Source organism: Vipera ursinii (genome assembly GCF_947247035.1).
Source record: "Vipera ursinii genome assembly, chromosome: 1".
Lineage (NCBI taxonomy): Eukaryota > Metazoa > Chordata > Lepidosauria > Squamata > Viperidae > Vipera > Vipera ursinii.
The window spans coordinates 7,336,303-7,363,554 of NC_139512.1; the positions used below are offsets into that span (position 1 = coordinate 7,336,303).

Here is a 27,252-nt window from a genome sequence, read left to right on the forward strand (position 1 = left end):
CTGGTGACGTCACCGCACAGCTGCTCGCGGGCGTGGTGACGTCAGTGGAATGCGCCGCCGCGTCTCTCAGAAGCCATTGGAGGAGGCTCGCCGCACGGTTGGAGTACGATTCCCAGGCATTCTCGGCCTCGAGGAAGAGCTTTCGCATAGATTTCAGGGAAGGTAGATCTACCCAGAGTCTAAAATTGAGATCCATAGAAATCTGGTGGAGATTTATGAACCCAGTGCAAAACGTATAAAAAGTCTCGAGGCTACGGTAGACGAGGAACGTTGTACATTTAGTAATAATAATAATAAAAAAATGGAAGGGATCTTGGAGGTCATCTAGTCCAACCCCTGTTTAGGCAGGAAACCCTATAGCAGAGATAGGCAACCTTGGCTCTTTTATGACTGGTGAACTTCAACTCCCAGGATTCCTGAGCCAGTTGTGCTGGCTCAGGAATTCTGGGAGTTGAAGTCCATGAGTCATAAAAGAGCCAAGGTTGCCTACCCCTGCCCTATAGCATTTCAGACAAGTGGCTGTCCAGTCTCTTTTTTAAAACTTCCCGTGTTGGACCATTCACAGTTCTGGAGGCAGGTTGTTCCACTGGTTAATTGTTCTAACTGTCAGGAAGTTTCTCCTTAGTTCTAGGTTGCTTCTCTCCTTGACTAGTTTCCATCCGTTGCTTCTTGTTCTGCCTTCAGGCGCTTTTCAGAATAGCTTGACTCCCTCTTCTTTGGGGCAGCCCCTGAGATATTGGAACACTGCTATCCTGTCACCCCTCACCCTTCTCTTCATTAAACTGGACATACCCAATTCCAGCAACCGTTCCTTATATGTTTTACCCTCCAGCCCCCTGATGATCTTTTTGAAGTATCTCTTTGATACTCTTGAGCATGGGAAAACGTCCATTCAGAAGCTGACAGAAAAAACGAAAATGCATTCCTTCTGAATTTTCTGCACGCAGAAGAATAATTACGTTTTTATCCTTAACGGTGTCGGGGAAGCAAATCCCACTAGATTCAATAGGCTTTCGTCTTGCTATTTCTCATTTTAACTTTTGTATATTGTATTTTTATTGCATTTTATTGCCCTGTACACCGCCCTGAGTCCTTCGGGAGAAGGGCGGTATAGAAATTAAATTATTATTATTATTATTATTATTATTATTATTATTATTATTATTATTATTATTATTATTATTATTATTATTATTAATAATAATAATAATAATAATAATAATAATAATAATAATAATAATAATAATAATAATAATAAATAATAATAATAATAAATAATAATAAATAATAATAATAATAATCCGGTTATAGTACCACTCTAAATTCTATCTCTATGCGTCGGGTGGCGGAGATGTCTCCTTACCCAACTACAATTCCCAGGAGGCTTTCCGCCAATCATCTTCCTTCTGTTTCCGATTGGTCCGTCTCGATCTCTCTCGTTCTCGTGGCAGGCGGGGCAAAAGAGAGCCAACCAATCAGCGCTTCCTACAGTGCCTTGCGCGGAAGGGCGAGGAAGGCGAAGACGTGTCGGCTTTGCGGCTGCCTGGAAGGGACAGCGGCGCGCGCGATGGCGACTCCCGCGGGTTCAGGCGAGGCTGACGAGCTTTTCGACGTGAGGAACAACTTCTACATCGGGGCCTTTCAGGCGGCCATCAACGAGGCGCAGCGGGTCAAGGTGAGGCGCCGGCCGGGGCTGAGTGGGGATCTCGGGGTAGATTCCGAAAATGAACCAAGGAAGGCACAACCTGTTGAACCGCTGCCTAGCACGAAGCTGAACTTGAACGTCCTCTAGCGCAGGGGTCCTCAGCCTTGGCAGCTTTAAGACTTGGGGACTTCAACTCCCAGAATTCCTCAGCCAGCTTTGCTGGCTGAGGAATTCTGGGAGTTGAAGTCCCCAAGTCTTAAAGCTGCCAAGGCTGAGGACCCCTACTCTAGCTGCTTTTTTTTTAAATCCCATTTATATCCCGCCCTTCTCCGAAGACTCAGGGTGGCTTACAATCTAAGCACAAATCAATGTGCTTAGCAATAGCCTTCCCGAGTTCCTGCTCCCTAACAGTGCTAGACTGCAGGTCCCATCATCCTGTATTCTTATTTTTATTGCCCTCTACACCGCCCTGAGTCCTTCGGGAGAAGGGCGGTATATAAATCAATCAAATCAATCAATCAATCAATCCTCAACCAGGGGATGTCACTTGTATTTTAGTGAAAGGCCTTGGGTTCAGCGCTAGGGAGGGGGGGCGATAAAATTAAGATTTTAAATATAAACAAGATCAAATCAATGGCAATAGTCCAGCGGTCAAGAAATAAAGTTTCAATATGAGGACTTAAAGGAGCAATCATGGAGGACTTGGAAAATACGGAGGTAGCCTTTTGACTTGCAACCACAACTGAGGCCAAAATTTCCGTTGCTCAGCAAGACGGTGGTTAAGTGAATTTTGCCTCGTGTTACGACCTTTCTTGGCAAAGTTGTTAAAAGAAATCACTGGATTCCTTTATTGATTGATTGATTGATTGATGGGATTTATATCCCGCCCTATCTCCTGAAGGACTTAGGGCGGCTAACAAACAGGGTCGTTTGGTGAACCTGGCTTCACCACTGACTTTTCTTGATGATGATGATGATGATGGAAGGGACCTTGGAGGTCATCTAGTCCAACCCCCTGCTCAGGCAGGAAACCCTATACCAGGGGTAGGTAACCTTGGCTCTTTTATGACTCGTGGACTTCAACTCCCAGAATTCCTGAGCCAGCCATGCTGAGGAGAAAGGGAGAGGTTTCCAAGCTGAGAGCTGAAGTCCACAAGTCATAAAAGAGCCAAGGTTGCCTTAAAGGTAAAGGTAAAGGTTCCCCCGCACATGCGTGCTAGTCGTTTCCAACTCTACGGGCCGGTGCTCATCTCCATTTCAAAGCCGAAGAGCCAGTGCTTGTCCGAGGACGTCTCCGTGGTCATGTGGCCGGCATGACTAGACGCCAAAGGCGCACGGAACGCTGTTACCTTCCCACCGTAGTGGTCCCTATTTTTCTACTTGCATTTTTACGTGCTTTCGAACTGCTAGGTTGGCAGAAGCTGGGACGAGTAACAGGCATTCACTCTGTTACGCGGCACTCAGGATTCGACCTGCCAAACTGCCAACCATCTGATCGACAAGCTCAGCGTCTTAACCCACTGAGCCACCACGTCCCTATGCTAGGTTGCCTACCCTTGCCCTATACCATTTCAGACAAATGGCTGTCCAGTGTCTTGACAAAAGGTCTCATAAATACAGGCCAGTTGCCAAGATTCTGAATTGTCATCGATATTGCAACATTTTTAAGTGTGAAAAACAGTCATAAGTCAGTTTTTCAGTGCTGTTAACTCCAAACAGTCACTAAATGAATGGTGGTAAGTTGAGGACTATTGGTATTCAGATGCTGTGATATGTCTATACCAGGGGTCTTCAAACGTGGCCCTTTTATGACTTGTGGACTTCAACTCCCAGAATTCCTCAGCCAGCGTGCTGAGGAATAAAAGGGCCAGGTTTGAAGACCCCTGGTCTATTTATTTATTTATTTATTTAATTAGTTTTATATACCGCCCTATTCCCGAAGGACTCAGGGCGGTTTACAGGGCAAAATTTAAAAGACAATATAAAAGTTGAAATAGAAATAGAATTAAAATGAATTAAATTAATTAATAGCCCAACAAATTAAAACAAAAGTTTAAAAACTTAAAACCCCTCAGTCCAGGCCAGATAGATCAAAGAACCAGGTTTTCAGGTCCCGGCGAAACGAACGAAGGTCGGGGGCGGTCCGGAGTTCCACAGGCAGATCATTCCACAGGGCAGGCGCGCCCACAGAGAACGCCCTCCCTCTGGGGATCACCCGCCGGCACTCCCTGACCGGCGGCACCCTAAGGAGGCCCTCCCTGTGGGAGCGCACAGGACGATGGGAGATTGATGCTGGCAGCAGGTGCTCCCTGAGATAATCCGGGCCCATGCCTATACCCAGAAAGATCAGAATCGTACAGATTATTGTTTTGCCCGTGACAGTCTACTGGAAATGAAAGTTGGATTTTGAAGAAGCAGGATAGAAAGACTATTGACACGTTTGAACTTTGGGGTTGGAGAGCAATCGTGAGAATGCCAACGAAAGTGTAAACAAGCGGATCATACAACAAATCCATCCAAAGGTTTCACTTGGAAGAGGGGGATGCAAATGACCAGGCTCAAATTATCATACTTTGGACCCCTTATGCAAAGACCTAGCTGGGAAAAATAGAAGGAAAGAGAAATAAGGTGGATTGACTCAATCATAGCAGTGATGGGTGCAGTCATTGGAAGATCAGAAGGATGTTTTGGGAGAGAGCGTGCTGGTAAAGGTCTGTGTGGGCTGGCACTGATGGCACGTATCAATCAGAGAACACTTCTACTGTTGTTTGGTAAGAGAACATCCATCTGCAACTTTTACATTATATTAAAAGTCCTTGATCTGTTTCTCCACATCTTTAAAGATATGTCAGTTACCCTGTTTGTTAACTTCTCTCTCATGTCTGTGTTAGAAAAGCAAACAAAGTAATTGGTACATTCATAAATCTGTATGGAACTACATTTTTTTTTGCAAAGCAGTTTGGAGTAGTTCTGAAATCTGATTTAAACCATATAAATACCTATTTCTGATTATTCATTTTTATCCCCCTTGTTTCCTCTGAGCTGGCCTGAAGGCTTTTCCTGCTTTCATGTTTTATTAATGTTTAAAGGGCCTATGGCTAAGGAGCATGGTTCTCACCACAGACTATATAATACTCCAAAATGGGGCTGTGTGGTTACAGGAACAACAAAAAAATGTGTGGTGGTCTGTGATCTCTTCATTTAGCCCAGAGGTGGGCCAACAGTGGCTTTTTGAATGTTACAACTATGAATTCCAGCCTCCACGGTTATTCTCGAATGGTGGCTGCGGATGCTTTGAGTTATAGTTACAGTTATATCTGGAAATCACCGCATCCAAAAAAATAAGATTTTTTTTATATTTAAGTTGATAAAGATGTTGGTCCTGAGGTGTTTTGTGACTTTGAGGACGGTGGGGTGGGGGCAGTGCTTTATTGTGCACGTGTGTGTACTGTTTTGAAAAGCATCTTTTCTCTTTTTAGCCATCCAGTCCGGAAAAAGAAATGGAGAGGGACATCTTCCTGTATCGTGCTTACATTGCACAGGTAGGCCAAGCTCATCCAATGATTTGAGAAAGCACAAAAATGGCAGCTGCCAGGCTTACCTGGTCTTCTGTCAGTGTCCCTTGAACTGAACTGTGCTGTTTTGGATTTTTGTGTGGATTGTTTTTCCATTGAGTTTCAATCAGGATTTAATGCCCTGAGGAGGCTAGTGATTAATGAATAGTATCTTAAATCCTGTATTTTGTTGGCAGCAGCCTTCTTTGATTGCTAGCTTTTAATCCAGAGTCTATCTAGGTGCTTCCCCCAAACTGGAGCATCTGTTATTCTGTTTGACTGAAGTTTTCATTGGTCCCAGGAAAATTGCCCAAGTCTGTTTTACAGAGCCATTTAAACTGGGTGCTAGGCATAGATGTCCATAGGGTATGGTCAATAAAGTCAAGATATTGAGGGAAAGATTCTATTTACCATCATGGTCCCCATCTTGACTTTTTTTTTAACCATACCTGGCAGATGCCCTCAACTTAGGGATCTGGACCAGAAAAATATTCTGGGCTGGGGGGAGGAGTTTACATGGCTGCAATTGCTACAAATGTTGGTTTCTTCTTTCAAAACCCTCAGTTTTCTAGACCAAGGCTTTTCAACCAGTGGTACAGGTACCACCTGTGGTACATTGGCACCTGGCAGGTGGTACGCGACCATCCTAGAAAAGTGGTAGCGGGGGAAGGGAATGAGCTGAATCGGTGGCAGCACCACACAATCCTGAGTGAGAGATGACTGGAGCTGCAGGGCTGTCAGGGCTCAGCGGAAGCGCCAGGATCAGCGCCAGGCTCCAGCTGGAGCTCGGCGTTGATCCTGGCGTTTCTGCTGAGCCCAGAAGAAGTGCCGACCAGCTGGAATATTGCAGCATCTGCAGGATCTTGTAATTTACATTCAGATGCTTGGCAACTGATTCATATTTATGACGGTCATAGTGTCCCAGGGTCATGTGAAGTGACCAAAACCTGCTGTAGCCACCTAGCAGAGGTAGGGGGGAATAAAAACCAAACATCCCCCCACCCCACCCTCACTGCCAATCCTCAACAGAAACGTTCACAACAGTGAAAACCTCGGACAGGAGGAAGAGCGCCACTGGGCGGCTGTGGCTTGGGGGGCACGTTTTTCAGTGCCATTGTAACTTCGAACAGTCACTAAGCGAACTGTTGTAAGTCGAGGATTACCTGTATTTCATCACTTTTTTCCCTTTTTTTTGTCATCAAGTTTTTGACACCTTGCTAGGCCACTGGTGGTACTCAGATATTGCCATATCCTAAAAGTGGTACAGTGGGTGAAAAGGTTGAAAAGCCCTGGGTAGAGTTGGGTAGAGCGGCTTCATGGCCTAGTGGTGAAGATGTTCAATTCCTACTTTGAAGGTTGAGAGCTCAGTCCTAGGTAGCAACACATGTTTCTTTCCTAGAGTGCAAAGAAAAAAAAATCTTCTGCAGACTTCATGTGGTGTCTGGAAGGGCATCCAGCTAGTAAACACTCAGTTCCATCCAGTCTCCCCAACTTTATCCTGAATTAAGAGATTACAGGGTCATACAAAGGGAGTTATGTGGTAGTTGGGTAGTTCCAGGGATACACGCATGAAGGAGGTATAAAAAGTGGGTGGCAAAATGGTTATACTTTTAATATTCTTTAACTTGAACGTATAGTGAATCCCTGGGACCGCAAGGCTATTCTGCAAACTTCCATGAGATGCAAAGAAAGATGCAGCTTCCTTAAGAAAGTATTTCAAGAGTTGGAAACGCCCTTCTGAGTCCCCCGTTCTGCTTTGAATCCAAGTACCTGCACATTTTTCTTAGATCTGCTGCATTGTTCCTCCCAGAATAGTCAAGAGGAACAAGACACCGTGTGTTTTGGGGGTTTTTTCTCCAAGAAACGTAAACTTGTCCTGGTTCAAATGATATGCTGACAAGCCAGAGGCGGAGTGTCCATTGCTTGTTAGTAGGAATCTTTGAAGCAAGGACATGTACAATTGAATCAAGGTTCTTTTTTCCATTTGGGATGATTGCTAATTGCAAAGCTTAGCATCAAAAGACTCGTTATCTTGCCTGCAACATTCAGTCTTGCTCATGGTATAAACAGGAATCTGTTTTTTTCTTCCTCCTTTGAACAGCGCAAATATGGTGTGGTGCTGGATGAAATCAAGCCCAAGGCTTGTCCAGAGCTTCAGGCCGTCCGGATGTTTGCAGAATATCTCTCCAAAGAGAGTCAGAGGTAAGTCTGGGACTTGCAGGTTACAGTCTCTTGCAAGAAGAATTCTGTCTCCTCTTCACAAAACTGCAGAGTAATTTTATATCAAAGCATCTCTTGGCTGGCTGAACCTGGGCTGATTCTTTTATTAAATATAATCTATTGGAACAACAAAGCAAACGCTAACATTGGCCACTACCTAGGGTTGAGCTCTCAACCTTCAAAGTGGGAAATGAACATCTTCACTACTAGCAATCAACAGGAAGCAAGGAAAAAAAGAAAGAAATTGAAGAAAAAGCAGGAAGTGCAAGGGAAGGAAAAAATTAAAGAAAAATAGAATAGAAAGAGAAAAGTATAAGAAGTGGCTTCTGACATTCTTCACAGCATTTATAAACATAAACATACTTTGATCTTTCTAAAATTACATGTTAGAGTGTGCACAGTCATATTGTGCGAGATAGCCCAGGAGTAAACACAGGAAACAGTGGTCTATATTAAATAGTGGTTTATCATACACTACAATATCATACACCAGGAACAATACAAGTACATGTGCTAATACAGCAGGACACAGGTCGGCAACCCGCGGCTCCGGAGCCGCATGCGGCTCCCAGGCCTCCTCCCTCTTGAAAAAAAAATGGTACTAAAAAAACTTAATCAATTTAAACTTCTCACAAAAAAACTTGAAAAGTTTAAATTGATTGGTTGGTTTGTGGGACCGCCCACAAACCTTTGTTTTTTTACTGGCAGAGTGGAGGAAGAGAGGAAGAAGTAAAACGTAAGTAGATCTGCTTCTTCCCCCCCCCCCCCCCGTTCTCTCTCGTCGCCGGGGCTAGCAGCCCCAACGAGCAAGAAGGCACGCTTCGCCCGCCCGCCCCCCCGTTGGCTCCTCGTCGCCGGGGCTGAGAGCCCCGGCAAGCGAAAGGCGCCTGCCAGCCCCGCCGAGCGAAAGGCGCCCGCCCCCTCCCTGTTGGCTCCTCGTCGCCGGGGCTGAGAGCCCCGCCGAGCGAAAGCCGCGCTTCGCCCGCCCGCCCCCCGTTGGCTCCTTGTCGCCGGGGCTGAGAGCCCCGCCGAGCGAAAGCCGCGCTTCGCCCGCCCGCCCGCCTCCCCCGTTGGCTCCTCGTCGCCGGGGCTGAGAGCCCCGGCAAGCGAAAGGCGCCTGCCAGCCCCGCCGAGCGAAAGGCGCCCGCCCCCTCCCCGTTGGCTCCTCGTCGCCGGGGCTGAGAGCCCCGCCGAGCGAAAGCCGCGCTTCGCCCGCCCGCCCCCCGTTGGCTCCTCGTCGCCGGGGCTGAGAGCCCCGCCGAGTGAAAGCCGCACTTCGCCCGCCCGCCCGCCTCCCCCGTTGGCTCCTCGTCGCCGGGGCTGAGAGTCCCGCCGAGCGAAAGCCGCACTTCGCCCGCCCGCCCGCCTCCACCGTTGGCTCCTCCTCGCCGGGGCTGAGAGCCCCGGCAAGCGAAAGGCGCCTGCCAGCCCCGCCGAGCGAAAGGCGCCCGCCCCCTCCCCGTTGGCTCCTCGTCGCCGGGGCTGAGAGCCCCGCCGAGCGAAAGCCGCGCTTCGCCCGCCCGCCCGCCTCCCCCGTTGGCTCCTCGTTGCCGGGGCTGAGAGCCCCGCCGAGCGAAAGCCGCGCTTCGCCCGCCCGCCTCCCCCGTTGGCTCCTCGTCGCCGGGGCTGAGAGCCCCGCCGAGCGAAAGCCGCGCTTCGCCCGCCCGCCCCCCCGTTGGCTCCTCGTCACCGGGGCTGAGAGCCCCGCCGAGCGAAAGCCGCGCTTCGCCCACCCGCCCGCCTCCCCCGTTGGCTCCTCGTCGCCGGGACTGTGCGCGCTTCCCCACCTTCCCTCTCGTCGCCGGGGCTTGCAAAACGGCGGATCCAGCCTCTGCCGGCGGCTTGCAAAACGGCGGATCCAGCCTCTGCCGGCAGACATGCTTGCAGAACGGCGGATCGAGCCTCTGCCGCCAGCAGAGGCTCGATCCGCCATTCTCCAAGCGTGTCTGCCGGCAGAGGTTCGATCCGCCATTTTGCAAGCCGCCGGCAGAGGCTGGATCCGCTGGTGCACGTTTTGCCTCTCTCGCCCGGTGGAGAAAAGGGGGCAGCGGGAGCCTCTGGGTGCCCAAGCCACGCCGGAGGGTCTCCAACGTGTGTGTGTGTGTGTGTGTGTGTGTGTGTGTGTGTGTGTGTGTGTGGCGGGGGGGAAAATCAAATTGGATCTTTTTATTGATGTATCCTACTTTTATTCGGTATTAGGTTTTTATGGATCAATTATGAACACCCGGGGTCCCTCTGCGACTTACGGGCGAAATATCTAACTTCAGAGCCATCCTCTCCAGCTGCGGTGGCCCGGGGGAGGGCAGCGCGGGGCTGTAGGTACTCAAGATAGTTGGGGGGATCCAACCTGCCGCGGGGGGTGGGAGTGGGACTTTAGTCACGGACGGCGAGAGGAACCTTCGGAAGGGGAAGCGGGAACGAAGAGAAGATGAGGGTGGAGCGATCGGGGAGCTGGTAACTCAAGTTCCCCGAGTGGCTTTCAGCACTGGAGAAAATGCAAAATCGCTCGAGACCAAACTCGAAGGAATCAGCTGCCGGTGGGAGCGAGGCGATCCGTGTGGTCCCGTGACAGCCAGTCGGGCAAGCAACGCAAAGAGCGGCAGGGCTTTATTTTTGCACCGTGGAGCTCCCCCTCCCCCCCAAACTCCCCCTCCCTCCCCCTCACTTCCCAGAGCTGAATAGAAGGCAGAGGCTCGATCCGCCGTTCTGCAAGCGTGTCTGCCGGCAGAGGCTCGATCCGCTGTTTTGCAAGCCCCGGCGACGAGAGGGAAGGTGGGGAAGCGCGCACAGCCCCGGCGACGAGAGGGAAGGGGGGGAAGCGCGCACAGCCCCGGCGACGAGAGGGAAGGGGGGGAAGCGCACACAGCCCCGGCGACGAGAGGGAAGGGGGGGAAGCGCGCACAGCCCCGGCAACGAGAGGGAAGGGGGGGAAACGCGCACAGCCCCGGCGACGAGAGGGAAGGGGGGGAAGCGCGCACAGCCCCGGCGACGAGAGGGAAGCAAGCCTCCCATTGAGAGAATGGGGCGGCGGAGGCTTGCAAAACGGCGGATCCAGCCTCTGCCGGCAGCGGAGGCTTGCAGAACGGCGGATCGAGCCTCTGCCGGCGGCGGAGGCTTGCAGAACGGCGGATCGAGCCTCTGCCGGCGGCGGAGGCTTGCAGAACGGCGGATCGAGCCTCTGCCGGCGGCGGAGGCTTGCAGAACGGCGGATCGAGCCTCTGCCGGCGGCAGAGGCTGGATCCGCACTCTGCAAACCTCTGCCGTCGGCAGAGGCTCGATCCGCCATTCTGCAAGCGTGTCTGCTGGCAGAGGCTCAATCCGCCGTTTTGCAAGCCGCCGGCAGAGGCTGGATCTGCCGTTTTGCAAGCCTCCGCCGCCCCATTCTCTCAATGGGAGGCTTGCTTCGGCTGCTTTTCTTTTGGCAGAGCCATCCATACTGGAGGTGGATGGGGGGCAGGGCTGGTGCACGTTTTGCCTTGTTTTGCGCATGCGCGTGCGTGCATGCACGCGCGCGCACATTTTGCGGCTCCCACTTTTTTGTGTTTGTGACGGAACCGGTTCTGAGTGGCTCTTTGCCTTTTTCCGGTTGCCGACCCCTGCAGCAGGATCCGGCAAACCACAGTTACAGCAGGAAGTGGAAGGAAGAGAACACATCAGCAGAACCTTGCCTTTATACAAAGGCTCTTAAAGAGACACAGACCCTGCTGAATCATTCCCATCATTGCATTCATTACATACCAGCTGATTAGCTGTTAAATCAATACCTTGACACTCCTCCCATTTAAAGCTAAACAGCTGGTATCCCAAATGCTTTTACATACTCCTGATGCTTGCGTGCATTTAAAGGCTTGTTCAACATATCGGCTATAATGTTGTTAGTGGAACAATGCTGTAATTTTATCAGTTTATCCTTTACAACCTCCCTGAAGTTACAATATTTTATATCTACATGTTTGCTTCTGCTTCCAATACATTCTCCCGTTGCCATCTTTATACATGCAACGTTGTCCTCAAATATTGGCACAGCTTCTTTCACATCAACACGTACATCTCTGAGTAATTGGACATACTTCATACCGTGGCTTCTGACGTGCTTCACAGCATTTATAAATGTAAGCTTACTTACTTACTGATCTTCCTAAAATTATGTCATATTTCTCTTCATTTTTGGAGAATAGGGCCACCCTATTCTACAAAAATGAACTTGCAAACAATTAGCAGAAATCAGCGCAGCTGAAGAAAACTTTTAAGTGGTGAGGTAAATGCAAGTAGTCCCCGACTTACAACAATTTGTTTAGTGACTGTTGAAACCTACAATAGCACTGTAAAAAGTGACTTGTGAGTTTTTCACATGACCCTGGCAGCATCCCACCCCACCCCCCAGTCACATGATCAAAATCCGGATGCTTGGCAACTGGCTAATACGACGGTTGCAGTGTCCCAGGATCGTGTCATCACCCTTTTTCGACCTGCTGACAAGCAAAGTCAATGGGGAAGCCCGATTCGCTTTACAGCCCTATTACTAACTTATCAACTGCAGTGATTCACTTAATAATTGTGGCAGGAAAGATTGTGAAATGGGGGAAAACTAATTTAATAGCTGTCTCGCGTAGCGAGAGAAAATTTGGGCTCAATTGTGGTCGTAAGTCGAGGACTACCCTGTAAAAAGTGCGTCTGAGGCAAATTGATTAGTCAGAGAGGAAAGATCTGTCTACTTTTCCTTTTCTGCCACAAATGAAATAGAGATAATTGGATGCTTCAGAGGTACTAGACTTACAATCATTTATTTAGTGTCCGTTCAAAGTTAGAATACTGGAAAAAAAAACTTATGACCATTTTTCACACTTAAGACCGTTGCAGCATCCCTATGGTCATGTGATTTACATTCAAATGCGTGGCAACTGGTTCATATTTATGATGGTTGTGGTTTCCTGGGGTCACATGATCATATTTTGCGACCTTCTGACAAGCGAAATCAATAATAACAACAGTTGGAAGGGACCTTGGAGGTCATCTAGTCCGACCCCCTCTCAGGCAGGAAACCCTATACCATTTCAGACGAATGGCTGTCCAGTCTCTTCTTAAAAACTTCCAGTGTTGGAGCATTCACCACTTCTGGAGGCAGTTTGTTCCACTGGTTAATTGTTCTAACTGTCAGGAAGTTTCTCCTTAGTTCTAGGTTGCTTCTCTCCTTGACTAGTTTCCATCCGTTGCTTCTTGTCCTGCCTTCAGGTGCTTTGGAGAATAGCTTGGCTCCCTCTTCTTTGTGGCGGCCCCTGAGATATTGGAAGACTGCTATCATGTCACCCCCTCGCCCTTCTCTTCATTAAACTACACATACCCAATTCCAGCAACCATTCCTTATATGTTTTTACCCTCCAGTCCCCTAATCATCTTTGTTGCTCTTGTCTGTACTCTTTCTAAAATCTCAAAATCTTTTTTACATCATGGTGACCAAAACTGGATGCAGTATTCCAAGTGTGGCCTTACCAAAGTGGTATTAATGCTTCACGTGATCTTGATTCTATCCCTGTTAATGCAGCCTAGCACTGTGTTGGCTTTTTTGGCAGCTGCAGCACATTGCTGGCTCATATTTAAATGATTGTCCACTAGGACTCCGAGATCTCACAGATGCTACTATTGAGCAAGGTACCACCTATAATATACCTGTGCATTTGGTTTTTCTTGCCTAAGTGTAGAACCTTACTTTTTTCACCATTGAATTTCATTTTGTTAGATAGCGCCCAGCGTTCGAGTCTGTCCAGATCCTCCTGTATCTTAAGCCTGTAGTGTTGGCTATTCCTGCCAGCTTAGTGTCGCCTGCAAATTTTATGAGTTCCCCATCTATCCCCTCATCCAAATCTTACCACCTGTTGGGTTAGTGCACTTTGTGTGGCACTCGCTATGAAAAGCTTGATTTTGCTTGACAGCAAGGCTGATATTCTTATCCACACACACGTCTATGTTACATGCACTGATAGCCCTATAATTTTTAGATTGCCCGGGACAGGGATGTTCTGTATCAATTAACTCACTGTCCCCGTTGTTTAGTTTAAATATTCCTCCAGAAAATCTGTGAATTTATTGCCAAGTAACTCCCTTTCTTGGATGGATGCAAACTATCTCTTTTGTACATTGTTTCATTGGACCAGCTACAGACATCGTGATTAATACATCCATTAATACATCCAAAGCCTTCCCTTTTACAGCACTCCTTTAGCCACATATTGAATTCTGCTATACGCTGGCCTTTTCCATTTTGCTCCTTATACACTGGTGAAACCTCTGAAAAAGTAAGCCTACAGCCTATCCTGCCCCAAGCTCTGGAAATCATTCTGCAACAGAGAGTACATCTTTTTGGGACAGATCGTTAGTGCCAACATAGGATCCACATCACAGTTCTTGTTGGCATTCTTGACAATTTTAAAAATCCACTTCTTGTCCCTACTGGCAGTAGCACCTGGAAGACACGTGACCTCTTTCGAAACCTCTGCGTCCTTTCCTAAATTTGCATCCCTTATAATTGAATCACCAACCAGAAGGTGGCTTCTCTTTTTGGATGCCTTGCTCTTCTTGCATGACTGACGTGTAATACCTGATTCGCACTTCTCCCTGTCAAAAACAAGTTCTTCATCTCGGACCACGATCCCCTGCTTATTTGAGTTATCATCACAGCTACCTTGACCTGTCTCCTTAATGTCCCTATTGATGTCAGCAAGGGCACTGTATCCGTTATTTTTTATTATTATTATTTATTTTTTATTTTAATTCCATTTATATCCCGCCCTTCTCCGAAGACTCAGGGCGGCTTACAAGCTTAGCAGTAGCCTTCATTCTAGGGACTCGGCGAAAGCTTTGGGTTTATGGTTCCCAGCTCTCACCCTGCCAGATCCCACGGTTGTCCACGCTGCCCTTCTCCTGCAGGATCTTTGTGGTAGAGGGGGCTGATATGAGGAAGCCCGATTCACTGAACAACCATGTTACTAATTTAACAATTGCAGTGATGCACTTAACAACCACGGCAAGACAAAGTTGTACGATGGGGCAAAACTCTCTTGAACAAATTTCTCACTTGGTGACATAAATTCTGGGCTCCGTTGTGGTCATCAGCTGAGGACTGCCTGTACTTTTCTGAATTCTCAAGGAGGTTCTGTATTTTTTTATATTCCCTCTGCTGAATTTGCGGAAGGAAGTTTTGGCCCCGCTGAAAAGCTGCTCATAGTGAATTTGCAGACTGCTCCCATGGGTGTGTGTAAACGCCAGTGAGGTTTATTTGACCTTCCCGTCTTTTTTTTTAAATAGGGATACAATTGTGGCAGAATTAGATAAGAAGATGAGCAAGAGCATGGAGGTCACTAACACCACCTTCCTGCTGATGGCGGCTTCAGTCTATTTCCATGACCAGAATCCTGATGCGGCGCTGCGGACCCTTCACCAGGCTGAAAGCTTGGAGTGGTAAGTGGATTTGTCCCCTTTTTTCCTCATGGCAACCTGAATCCCATCAACGCTTCCCTGCAGTTTCTTTAGAAGAATTGTATTTCCACAAGGAAGAACTTGCAACTCATGCCATCAATTGAATCACAATCTGGTGTTTGGTTTTTTTTTCCCATGCATGCTTGCAGCCCCGTTTGTGTGTGTGTGCGTGCGTGTAAAATGCTTCCCCCTCCCTTTCCCTCTGGTTTTGCCAACTGGGAAAGGTTGGAGACCTCTGCTCTAAGGCTCTAAAATGCTCTTTCTTCCTTTCTTTCTAGCATGGCCATGACCATCCAGATCCTACTAAAACTGGATCGTCTGGATTTGGCCCGGTAAGATTCCCAGCATATCAGCATCACCCTTCCTCCCTTTTTTTTTTGAAATGAATTGAATTTTTTTTTAAACCTGGGGTTACCAAAATTAGAAGGCGTGGGTCATCTCCTAAATCTCTAGGACTGCTGCTTGTTAACCTTTTGAGTCGGTGGGCAAAATATTGAATATAGCGGTCATTCTGTGTGGCACGTCAAAAAATTGTAGGCCATGTATATATTTTAAACGTGTTAGACGTGGTTTGAGAGGAAGTTATACATTTTTTTTAGCATCGATCCTATATTAACTGTATGGATTGTATGAAGTACGCATAATGCAAAAATTGGGAAAAAAGCTAAGAGAAAAATCTCATGGCACACACTAAAAACAGGCCCCCCCACCCGGCGTGCCCATGTGTTGTGGAATGCTGGATGAGAACACTGCTGCAGAGATAGGCCGGAGTCTATAAGTAGAGGCTTACCTTTTTTGCACGGGAAAGTTTCCTGTTCAATTGGAATGAAGATGCTACTTGGAGAAGCAGGGAAACGTTTTGAACCAAACAGTAAAGAACTTCCAGACATCCCCGTTTTAAATGGGGAGGTTGCAGGCAATGAACCCGTGTCAAACAAGGGGGCTTCCACGAGTTGTTTGCCATATGACGCTTGCCCCAGTCCTGCAGAGAAGCCGGCAAGAGGTTTTTCACTCGTGTGCCTCCATCTTTGTTCATTCTCTTCAGAAAAGAGCTTAAGAAGATGCAGGAGCAAGATGAGGACTCAACGCTGACGCAGCTGGCAACTGCATGGGTGAACCTTGCTATGGTAGGTGCCACCCATGCCAGCCGGGCATTAAGGGAAGTGTCGGGCCCCAAGAACGGTACATGGAATTACTTAAAACTAGTTTCTTTTAGGACTTGTGGACTTCAACTCCCAGAATTCCTCAGCCAGGCACAATTCTGGGAGTTGAGGTCCACAAGTCCTAAAAGGGCCACATTTGAAGACCCCTGCTCTAGGAAAAGCAAGGGAGGAGCCATTTTAACCCTCTTCCTACCAGCTCTGCAGCCTTTTGCCGTCCAGATAGCAGGCCCTTCCACCAGGGAATCCAGACTACATTCCACCCCGTAGATGTAGCAGGGGTGAGCCTTTCCAAAGCAATGCACTAGAGGGGCGGTACTACTGCAAGTGGGGGGAGGAGCTCGCCAGCTATTCCCAGGGCCCGTTGGCCAACAGGCTATGGCCCAGTACCGGGCTGCAGACTATAGGTTGGGCACCCCTGCTTCTAGACCATCATCGTTCTTCTCCAGTAGTTCTGTCAACGGAAGTATTTTCATGTTAGGTGAGAACCCTGAAATGGTTTAAATTCTCAGCATTGAACTTACAGAGTCGGGGATTTCTCAGGCACTAACCCCTCATTGTGAATCTGCATGCAAACTGTTTAAATGCAGTATTGTTCCTCCTAAGGATTTCCCAATGTCTTACTCTGCAGGGTGGTGAAAAATTGCAGGACGCTTATTACATCTTCCAGGAGATGTCGGAGAAGTGGTCCCCCACACTGTTGCTCCTGAACGGCCAAGCTGCCTGCTACATGGCTCAGGGCAAGTGGGAAGATGCCGAAGGGGTGCTGCAGGAGGCTCTTGACAAGGTGGGCTCTTCCCCAGAAATCTGGCTGAAAGGCAATTCTTGCCGAGTTAGGGGGTAGATTCTTGTTCAGTCGCTAGGCCATCTCCAACTCTTCGCAACCCCATGGACAATAGCGCACCAGGCCCCCTTGTCCTCCACTGTCTCCCGAAGTTTGCCCAAATTCAGCTTCATTTCAACCAGTGGTACGGGCACCACCTGTGGCACATTGGAACCTGGCAGGTGGTACGTGACCATCCTAGAAAAGTGGTAGTGGGGGAGGGGAATGGGCTGAACCGGTGGCAGCACCGCACAAGCCTGAGCAAGAGACGCCTGGAGCTGCAGGGCTGTCAGGGCTCAGCGGAAGCACCAGGATCAGCGCTTCTTTGCAGCTATCAGGGCTCAGTGGAAGCGCCAGGATCAGCGCCAGTCTCCAGCTGGAGCTCGGCGCTGATCCTGGCGCTTCTGCTGAGCCCAGAAGAAGCGCCGATCAGCTGGAATGTTGCAGCATCTCCAGGGTCTTGTGATTTACATTCAGATGCTTGGCAACTGATTCATATTTATGATGGTCATAGTGTCCCAGGGTCATGTGAAATGACCAACACCTGCTGCAACCACCCAGCAGATGGGGGGGGTGATAAAAACCAAACACCCCCCACCCCACCCCCGCTGCCAATCCTCAACAGAAATGCTCACAACAATGAAAACCTCGGACAGGAGGAAGAGTGCCACCAGGCAGGCAGGCATCTTGCTTGGCTCTGGCTTGGGGGGCACTTTTTTCACTGCCATTGTAACTTCGAACAGTCACTAAGCAAATTGTTGTAAGTCGAGGACTACCTGTACTTCATCACTTTTTTCCCTTTTTTCCTTTTTTTTTGTGTCATCAAGTTTTTGACACCTTGCTGGGCGACTGGTGGTACTCGGATGTTGCCATATCCTAAAAGTGGTACAATGGGTGAAAAGGTTGAAACGCCCTGATCTAACCATCTCATCCTCTGTTGTCCCCTTCTTCTTTTGCCTTCCTTCTTTCCCAACATCAGGGCCGTTTTCCAATCAGTCCTCTATTCTCATTTGGTGGCCAAAATATTTGAGCTTCAAGTTTTAATTGTCAGTCCTTCCAAGGTGAAGTTTTTTGGGGGGGATTGACTAATTTGATCTCCTTGCAGTCCACGGGACTCTCAAGAGTCTTCTCCAGCACCATATTATAGGGACTCTAGGCATCCTTTAGGGACGCGGTGGCTCAGTGGGTTAGGATGCTGAGCTTGTCGATCAGAAGGTCGGCAGTTTGGCAGGTCGAATCCCGAGTGCCGCATAACAGAGTGAGCGCCTGTTACTCATCCCAGCTTCTGCCAACCTAGCAGTTCGAAAGCACATAAAAATGCAAGCAGAAAAATAGGGACCACTATGGTGGAAAGGTAACAGTGTTCCGTGCGCCTTTGGCGTCTAGTCATGACAGCCACATGACCACGGAAACGTCCTCAGACAAGCGCTGGCTCTTCGGCTTTGAAACGGAGATGAGCCCCAGCCCCAGAGTTGGAAACGACTAGCACACACATGCAGGGGAACCTTTACCTTTAGGCATCCTTTACAAACTGCAGTAGCATCAAAGTTCCAACTGAAGCATCATGCTACATTGTGTGAATTGTGCCATTGGGCAGTTGCATTAGGTCTGATGCAAACTACATTGCTAATGCATCAAAGTCATGACATACATCATATAACAAATATCCTTGCAGATTCCCATATGGGAAAGACCTGAATCCTACTTCTGTTCCACAGTTCTATCTACTCCTTGCAAATCAGTGATCTTATCAGCCTGTTTGGATAAGATCAATTTGTTATTCTGATTCCACCCATGATTCATGGGGTGGAAATGGAGAGATTTGATCAGCCTGCAGAAACGCTGAAGTTCAGTTGCCAGCATCTAATACCCAGTTATAGGACAGGAGATATCTGATTGGATGTAGGAGAAGACTACAACAGTCAATCAAAAATGGACCGTTGGTCCAAATATCACATAGTTGCAAAAGAGGCAAAAGCTATTTTAAGTTGTACCAGTCAAAATATACTTCCAAAATCTTACTTCATTCAATCTTGGATCAGATCCCACTTGAGTACTATATCCTGTTCTGGGCACCAATTTTTTTTTCCAGAAAACTTCAAGAATAGAAGAATAGGTGTTAAAAGGGGCAATAAGGTGCTTCAGAAGATTGAAAAATCAGCTTACAGGAAAAGGTGTATGTGTCAGAATCCATTTATATTTCATTTCTAACTGTGCAAATCTAAATCTCACCCCCTTACTGGATTCTGCCATTTCCAAGGAGGGGAAGAGAAGGCAGGGTTGTTAAGAGCCATCTCTATCCCTTAGATCAGTGATGGCGAACCTTTTAGAGACCAAGTGCCCAAACCGCAACCCAAACCCCACTTATTTATCGCAAAGTGCCAGGGCTGCATCAGCATTGTGGTGCCCTCACGGGGGGCAGGGAGGTGCCTTCGAGTGCCGCCTCTGGCACACAAAACCCGTGGGCGCAAAAATGGGCCACCGTGCTGCAAGGCGCAAAAAACAGCCGCAGCAGCACTGCCGGGTGCAGATACAAGGTGCTGCACCATGCAACAACGGGGCCGGGGTAGTGAGTATCACGCAGGCACTAACCCCACCCCATTTGCAAGCGTGTGTGTGCTCGCAGCCCCGTGCGCGCATGCACGCATGTAAAATGCTTCCCCCTCCCTTTTTCCAGTCCACCAATCGACAGTGGTTGGTGACCTCTGCTCTACCACCTCTGCGCGAGCTTCCTAGTTGGCCCCTTCGCCTCCTTTGTGCTGGACGGGCCTCCTGCTGCGGGCAGTGGTGGCGGCCTGATGGACCCGCTACTGGCGGCAGTGGCGCATGTGCCAACAGGGAGGGCTCTGAGTGCCGCCTCTGGCACGCATGCCATAGGTTCACCACCACTGCCTTAGATGCAAGGTTTGTGTATTCAGCCTGCCTGGAGGCCATCACAAAAGACCAGGGAAGAAAGCCTTTGAGAGGGGGGAAATCTGTTTTGTATCTCCGACTGGAATGTGAAGGGGAGTAAGTAATAATGTTCCAAATGTAGTGGGGCTGTCCTTTCCCACGAGGAGTTTGACACCTGAAAATTGTCTGATCCGGTACTTACCAAATGGACTTAGGGGAGGGGTTTTACTTGGGGACACTTTAAAAATATCGACCTGTGAGACAGTTTCCAGATCCTGTCTAGATTATCCACTGTCAACCATGTTTTAGTAAAAGTTCCTGTTTGGACAATCCTGTCTCCAAGAGTTCTTCTTTCCTAAGATGTGGATTGGGGTGGGTTCTGACAGTATGCTTAAGTTTTTCCTTATTTTACTACTTAATTGGGTGCAAAAAGAAAAAATGAGAAAACATACAGTGCATTCAGCATATCACATATACAACGCGATTGATGCTATTTTTCAGGTATTAAAAAAGGAGGACCAAAACCTCTTATTTTATCCCACGAGGAACTGTAAAGTTACTGAGGTTGAGAAACGCTGATTTAAATCAAAGGCGGCAGGTTCCAACTGAGCAGTAGAAAATAAAAGTTCATAAGGTTAAGAGGAGTTTAGTGGTGGAAATGAGTCTTGGCTTGGATTTCTGCCCTGAATCCCAGGACTTCACGGACGGGATAATCCCCTTCAATTACAGGATTCAGAAAATTTCAAATTTGGAGCTTCTTGGGTCATTGCAAGTGATCCGGCACGGGCATGATCTCTTCTCCACAGGAATAAATCCTAGCCTAGGTGGATCAGGGGCTAATCTGGTTTGAGTCCTCAGCTACATTGATGGAGGAACTTTGTCTGGAAGAAAACAGCATATGGCGGTCCCATTCTGGGCTGAATTTTGTGCTTCTCTCCCCTTTCAGGACAGCAGCCATCCTGAGACTCTGATCAACTTTGTGGTCCTCTCACAACATTTGGGGAAGACTCCAGAGGTAGGCTCTGTCTCTTTGCCTCTGGGGAAAAATAAAATTTTAAAACTTTTTTGACCATAGAGGTAGCCCTTGACTTAAAGCCGGTTGCTTAGCAAACCGATCAAAGTTACAGTGGCCCCACCAAAAGGTACTTATGATCTGGTTCCCCAGTTCCAGCCACCACCAACACCCCTGTGGCAACGTGCTCACAACCTGCAATTTTTGACGTTTTGACCAGAAACCAGCATTTATTCCCAGTTTCTGGCAAAAATCTCAGAGTTGAACAATGGGTTCTGTTGTGGCCCTGACCCCTGCACCTGTCCTAACCGAGGAAGAGGATTCTGAGGATGATGGGGAGGAACTGGCAAGGCCTCCCTCTCCGGGACCCTCCTCTCTGGCAAGGCCTTCCATCTCCATCTGAAGGCCAAGAGGAGCAGCCTGGGAGTAGCCAGGCTGGGACGGAGCTCGAGCAGCTGCAGCAAATACAGTCTAGTGAAGATGACTCATGGCTAGACCCTCGAGAAAGACGCAGGGCCAAGCATTTGCAGCAACATAGGATGAGTAGGTGGGCCAGGGAGTAGCTGAGTAATTGAGCCACACCCCACAAGGTACAAAAGTGGGTGTGGCTGCTCTCAGAACTTTGTGACGAACAATTAATTCATCACAGCTTTTGGTCACGTCTGTCAGATTTCTCTACCTGTGTGAACCCTGGTCTGGATTTCATGACTACGCTTCTTCATCTCTGCTTTTGGGTTTGTTTGTCTGGACTTTCTTGGAAATTACATGTTGGCAGTTATCTCATGTCAGCGACTGTTTGAAATAACTAGCTTATTTTGGCTGACTGAGGGTAGCTTGCTGCCAAGACTTTATCGGACTTCAATTATATTGTAGTACGCTGTAATATTGTAATACGCTGTAATATTGTAATACGCTGGATCATGGAGAAAGCTAGAGAGTTCCAGAAAAACATCTACTTCTGCTTCATTGACTATGCTAAAGCCTTTGATTGTGTGGATCATAACAAACTCTGGCAAGTCCTTAAAGATATGGGCATACCAGACCATCTTATTTGTCTCTTGAGAAACCTATATGCAGGCCAAGAAGCAACAGTGAGAACTGGACACGGAACCACTGATTGGTTCAAAATTGGGAAAGGAGTCCGGCAAGGCTGTATACTGTCGCCTTGCCTATTTAACTTATATGCAGAGCACATCATGAAAAAGGCAGGGCTAGATGAATCTAAAGTTGGAATTAAGATTGCCGGAAGAAACATCAACAACCTAAGATATGCAGATGATACCACTCTAATGGCAGAAAGTGAAGAGGAACTAAAGAGCCTCTTGTTGCGAGTGAAGAAGGAGAGTGCAAAACTTGGGTTGAAACTAAACATTAAGAAAACCAAGATCATGGCATCTGGCCCTCTCAATTCCTGGCAAATAGATGGGGAAGAAATGGAGGTAGTGACAGATTTTATTTTCCTGGGCTCCAAGATCACTGCAGATGGGGACTGTAGTCAAGAAATTAAAAGACGCTTGCTCCTGGGGAGGAAAGCCATGGCAAATCTAGACAGCACACTAAAAAGCAGAGATATCACCCTGTCAACAAAAGTGCGTATAGTCAAGGCTATGGTCTTCCCAGTTGCAATGTATGGCAGTGAAAGCTGGACCATAAGAAAGGCTGAGCGCCAAAGAATTGAAGCCTTTGAACTATGGTGCTGGAGAAGACTCCTGCGAGTCCCTTGGACTGCAAGGCGATCAAACCGGTCAGTCCTAGAGGAGATCAACCCTGACTGCTCTTTAGAAGGCCAGATCCTGAAGCTAAAACTCAAATACTTTGGCCATCTAATGAGAAGGAAGGACTCACTGGAGAAGAGCCTAATGCTGGGAAAGATTGAGGGCAATAGAAGAAGGGGACGACAGAGAATGAGGTGGCTGGATGGAGTCACTGAAGCAGTAGGCGTGAGCTTAAATGGACTCCAGAAGATGGTAGAGGACAGGAAGGCCTGGAGGAACATTGTCCATAGGGTCGCGATGGGTCGGACACGACTTCGCAACTAACAACAACAACAACTTGTATCCTACAGCCCTCCAATTCTTGGCTAGTATAAGAGTTCAAAGAGCTTAAATAATCTTTTCATCTCTCACCATCCATTTCAGGAAAGTTTCCAGATTCAAAATGCACCCTCTCCTTGGACAGAGTGAGGATGGTCTACTTAACAGTTCCCAGCTCTCTCTTTTATACTGCAAAATAGTATTTGTGGATTGAAAACAAAAATGAGTTCTGCAAGAAGAAAGCCAAAGAAAATTGATATACATTTTTTTTAAAAGAAACCCGATAAGAAATTCTGGCCAAGCGTTGTCAGAATGCATTGCGACTTGTGACTTGTTAGTTTTGAATCGTTGTTTGTTACATGTGGCCTTTAATCACTACTTAGAATTAAGAGGAGAGGAATGTTCTGATGTACTTGTAAGCCAGCATTCTAAATCCCTCCTTCAATTATTGATTTATCTCTGCCTCTTCAGGGTAACTATAAGCAAGGGCTGTGCTCCCAAGTTCTCTCCTACCCCAGATGGGTGAATCCAGCATGTTTTTCACCTTTTTCAGGGTCTGAAGAGCAGGGCAAAAATTGCTCTCCTTAAAAATCCAATAAAATCTGATTATTTTTCCACGAGTGGAAACGTTAAGGTACAGGACAAGTATTTAAACCTCAACAGAGGTTAAATACCATTTTCCCTCTCAAAATGTCCTCCCAGATCTGCAAATTGGGCCAGGAATTTTAGGGATCTGGCTGTTCCTGTGATCAGAACACCACAGTCCCCAAATAAGAGCCAAAGTATACAAAGGAGGCCATTACGTTCTTGTTAACCCACACGCTCAAAGCACCTGATGGGCGCAAAGATCAAATTTGATTTTTCTCTCTCTGCATTCCGGTATCTTTCCAATCCTATTACGCTTTTTTTCCCTTGCAAGATTTTTATTCAGGAGTCGCTTGGCTGGATGACTTTTTAAGCCGGTGTTTTTTTTCAACCTTGGCAACTTTTAAGAAGAGAGGACTTCAACTTCCAGAATCTTGGGGGTGGGGGGTGTCTGGCTGGAGGATTCTGGGAGTTGAAGTCCACTCTTATTAAAGTTGCCAGAGCTGAAAAACATTGCTCTGTCTGAAGAGCCACTTATCCAGGTTGTTTTAATGGACTCTTTTGCACTCAGCAATGAAATTAAGGCCTTAAATCAGGGATCTTCAAACTTGGCCCTTTTATGACTTGTGGACTTCAACTCCCAGAATTCCTCAGTCAGGCACACTGGCTGAGGAATTCTGGGAGTTGAAGTCCACAAGTCATAAAAGGGCCAAGTTTGAAGACCCCTGCCTTAAATGAATCCTTTCAATTCTAGAAGTCTCAGAGGGAAGAGTAACTCATTAGGGATAATGAACTGCAGCCCTGTCCTTGATGAGTTTGGCTCCTTTCCCACTACCATTTTGGGGGAAGGGGAGTGGGAATGGGAACTGGCCTGTTCTCCCCCTTGCTGGAGCGCTGGCCATCTCTCCCTCCTCTGACCCCTCTGCCCCCCTGGCCGCAAGACACGCAGGCAGCCAGATGTTGCAAAGGAAATGGCTGGGGAAGTTTTTCCTTTGCTGTTCCATCAATGGTCGTTCCAGCTTCCTCAGCCGGGGAGCCCATCTCCCCTCCTAAGCCCTCTTCATCCCAATCCGTTGTGTATTTCTGGGCAGCTCTCCTGACCTCCTTCCTCCCGTGACCACGTCTGTTGGGAGTCCCTCCCTGCCTGGGAAAGGTCAAAGGTCGCCCGGTTCTCAATCAGCCTCCCGCCGACAGGGAAGAATGGCTGGCTCCCTTTTCCCATTCCGTTCGGCCTTTTTCCTTTGTGAGCGGAATTTGCTCTTCTCCTGCCGCAGGAGATTTTTTTCCGTTTCCATGGTTTTTGTTGTTCATCGCTTGGGTTCTCTCCCGTCTTCCTTCTTTTAGGTGACCAACCGCTACCTGTCGCAGCTCAAGGATGCCCATAAAAGCCATCCGTTCGTAAAAGAGTATCAAGCTAAGGTAAAGCATCTCTTCTCTTTGGCTTTGGCTTCTGAGAGGGGAAGGGAAGGGAAGGGAATAATAGAGGAAAGAAAGGAAATAGAGTGGGGGGAAGGAAGGAAGGTTTTTTAAAAAAAGGCATTTTTGTTGTTTTCCAAGCATTGCCAGTTGTCGTGACACCCTCCATATAGTGCCATAAAATAAGTGTTTTCATCAGACTCAAGTAGAAGTAAACTTGGGAATATATGAAGTGACAGTTCAATTTCCCTTGAATGCGTTCCAGTGCTGGGGATTGCTCAGGCAGTAGAGAAGCAGTAGAGGTAGTTCTCAACTTATAACCCCATTTGGGACCAGAATTCCCATTGCTAAGCAAGGTAGCTGTTGGACGAGTTGCAGCTGATCTTGCAGCCTTTGTGCCGTGTTTACTAAGTGAATCCCTGCAGCTGTTAAACGAATCGTATGATCGTTAAGTGAATCCAGCATCCCCCCCCCCATTGACTTTGTTTGTCGGAAACTTAGCTATTGCTAAGCACACTGATTTGTGCTTCTTAGCTTGTAAGCCACCCTGAGTCTTCAGAGAAGGGCGGGATATAAATGGGATAAAAAAAACTTGCAAATGATTGCTTAACAATCATGGCCAAAAAAAAAGTTGTAAAATGGGGTGTGATTGACTTAACAGCCACGCTGCTTAGCAATGGAGATTTGTGGTTGTAAATTGAGGATTTAAAGATTGCTGTCATACCTCTTCCATTGAGCAAACTGAACCCAAGCTGCTCCCTTAAGTTTTTCTTCTCCCAAAGCTCCAACTTTTGTGTGTTCCTTTTAAAGTGTCGTGCCCAGAATTGGACACAGCACTCTCCCAATTGTGAAATAGCCATTGCTGATCAGTGGGACGGTTAGTACCCTTTGACAAGGACACACACAACGTCTGTTAGTGCAGCTCCAGATTTTAGAGGTAGTCCTCAACGTACGACCACAACCGAGCCCAGAATTTATATTGCTAAATGAGAAACACGTTAAGTGAATTTTGTCCCATTTTTACGACTTTTCTCGCCACACGACGCGCTGCAGTCGTTAAGTTAGTAATACGGTTGTTAAGTGAATCTGGCTTCCCCCATTGGCTTATGCTTGTCAGAAGGTGATCACATGACCACCACCCCCAGGACGCTGGAACCGCCACAACTACGAACCACTTGCCAAGCGTCCAAATGTAAATCACATGGCCACGAGGATGCTGAAACAGTCATAAGTGTGAAAAAGGTCGTAAGTCACTTTTTTCAGTGCCACTGTCACTTTGGACGGTCACTAAATGAACTGTTGTTAAGTCGAGGACTACCTGTATTGGCCTTTTTAGCTGTTGCACCGCGGATTTGATTCTCAAATGTAACTTCTTTTCTTTTTCTTTCTTTTTCTTTCTTTCTTTCTTTTTCTTTCTTTCTTTTTCCTTCCTTTCTCCTTTCTTTCTTTCTTTCTTTCTTTCTCTCTTTCTTTCTTTCTCTCTTTCTTCTTTCTTTCTTTCTTTCTTTCATTCATTTTGGGTTATAAAGGAGAATGACTTTGACCGCCTGGCCTTACAGTACACTCCATGTGCGTGATGCATCAACTCTACAGCATCCTGAGAAGTTGGATTCTGCCCAAATGTCTCGCAGGAATCACCCTCTCTGCCCTAGAAGAAACTGGACATTTTTCCACGTTGGCCGCAGGCAGCAAAACAATCCAGGTTTTCCGATGCCGTTTCTCCAGTGTTTTCGGACTCCTGTTTTAAGCAGACACCGGGCCGGGCCGGGTGGGGGGGGCGGAATAGAGACTTGGAAATGCCAAACCTTTCAACATTCCCAATAAATCCCCCATTAGGTTTGCTTGTGAGACCGTTTCCAAGTTGAAAGTATGAACTCTTTTTGCATCAAATTGATCCATTGGGCCTGTTCCTCTTCCAGGTGGCTCCTCCAGTGGTTTCTGGCAGGCTTTCCACAGACAAAGCTGCGAGTTAAGGGTGGGGCCTTTTCAGGACGTGCTTGATTCTTCCCCCGGGGTATTTTAAGTTCTTTTTCTTTCATTTGTAATTGAAGCACAGAGTTAACCAGTAGTTGCTTCCTTTAGGGTGGAAAAAGCGTGACTTTGCAGACATCTTTTAAGATTTATTTATATCGCATCTTTATTATTTTTATAATAAAGTCAAGGCAGCAGAATACTTCTTCCTCCTCCTGTTTTCCCCACAACCCCCCTGTGAGGTGGGTTGGGCTGAGAGGGGGACTAGCCCAAAGTCATCCAGCCAGGTTTCATGCCTGTGGTAGGACTAGAACTCAAGTCTCCTGTGGGTTGGCTCAGAAGCGCTCAGCTGGCTTTCATGTCTAAAGTGGGACTAGAACTGACAGTCTCCTGGTTCCTAGTGTGGGGCCTTATCCGTTAGATGAAACTTGCTCTCATTTTCCCAAGATGATGGAAGTTGTAGTCCAC

At 47.6% G+C, this 27,252-nt stretch overlaps 1 protein-coding gene across 2 annotated transcripts; it reads left to right on the plus strand.

Annotated features, from left to right (window-relative positions):
* The first annotated feature begins 1,451 nt into the window (after positions 1-1,451).
* COPE (COPI coat complex subunit epsilon) lies at positions 1,452-26,997 on the plus strand. 2 transcript variants are annotated; one of them, XM_083364607.1, is made up of 10 exons: positions 1,452-1,675; positions 5,125-5,187; positions 7,301-7,401; positions 14,722-14,874; positions 15,171-15,224; positions 15,938-16,019; positions 16,684-16,839; positions 20,714-20,782; positions 24,742-24,816; positions 26,343-26,997. In XM_083364607.1, the coding sequence occupies exons 1-10, from the start codon at positions 1,568-1,570 to the stop codon at positions 26,388-26,390; spliced, it is 909 nt and encodes a 302-aa protein (XP_083220733.1). In that variant the 5' UTR covers positions 1,452-1,567; the 3' UTR covers positions 26,391-26,997. The 2 variants fall into 2 exon arrangements, with proteins under 2 accessions (XP_083220733.1, XP_083220734.1); XM_083364608.1 differs by lacking the exon at positions 1,452-1,675 and adding an exon at positions 4,057-4,416.
* Positions 26,998-27,252: the final 255 nt, after the last annotated feature.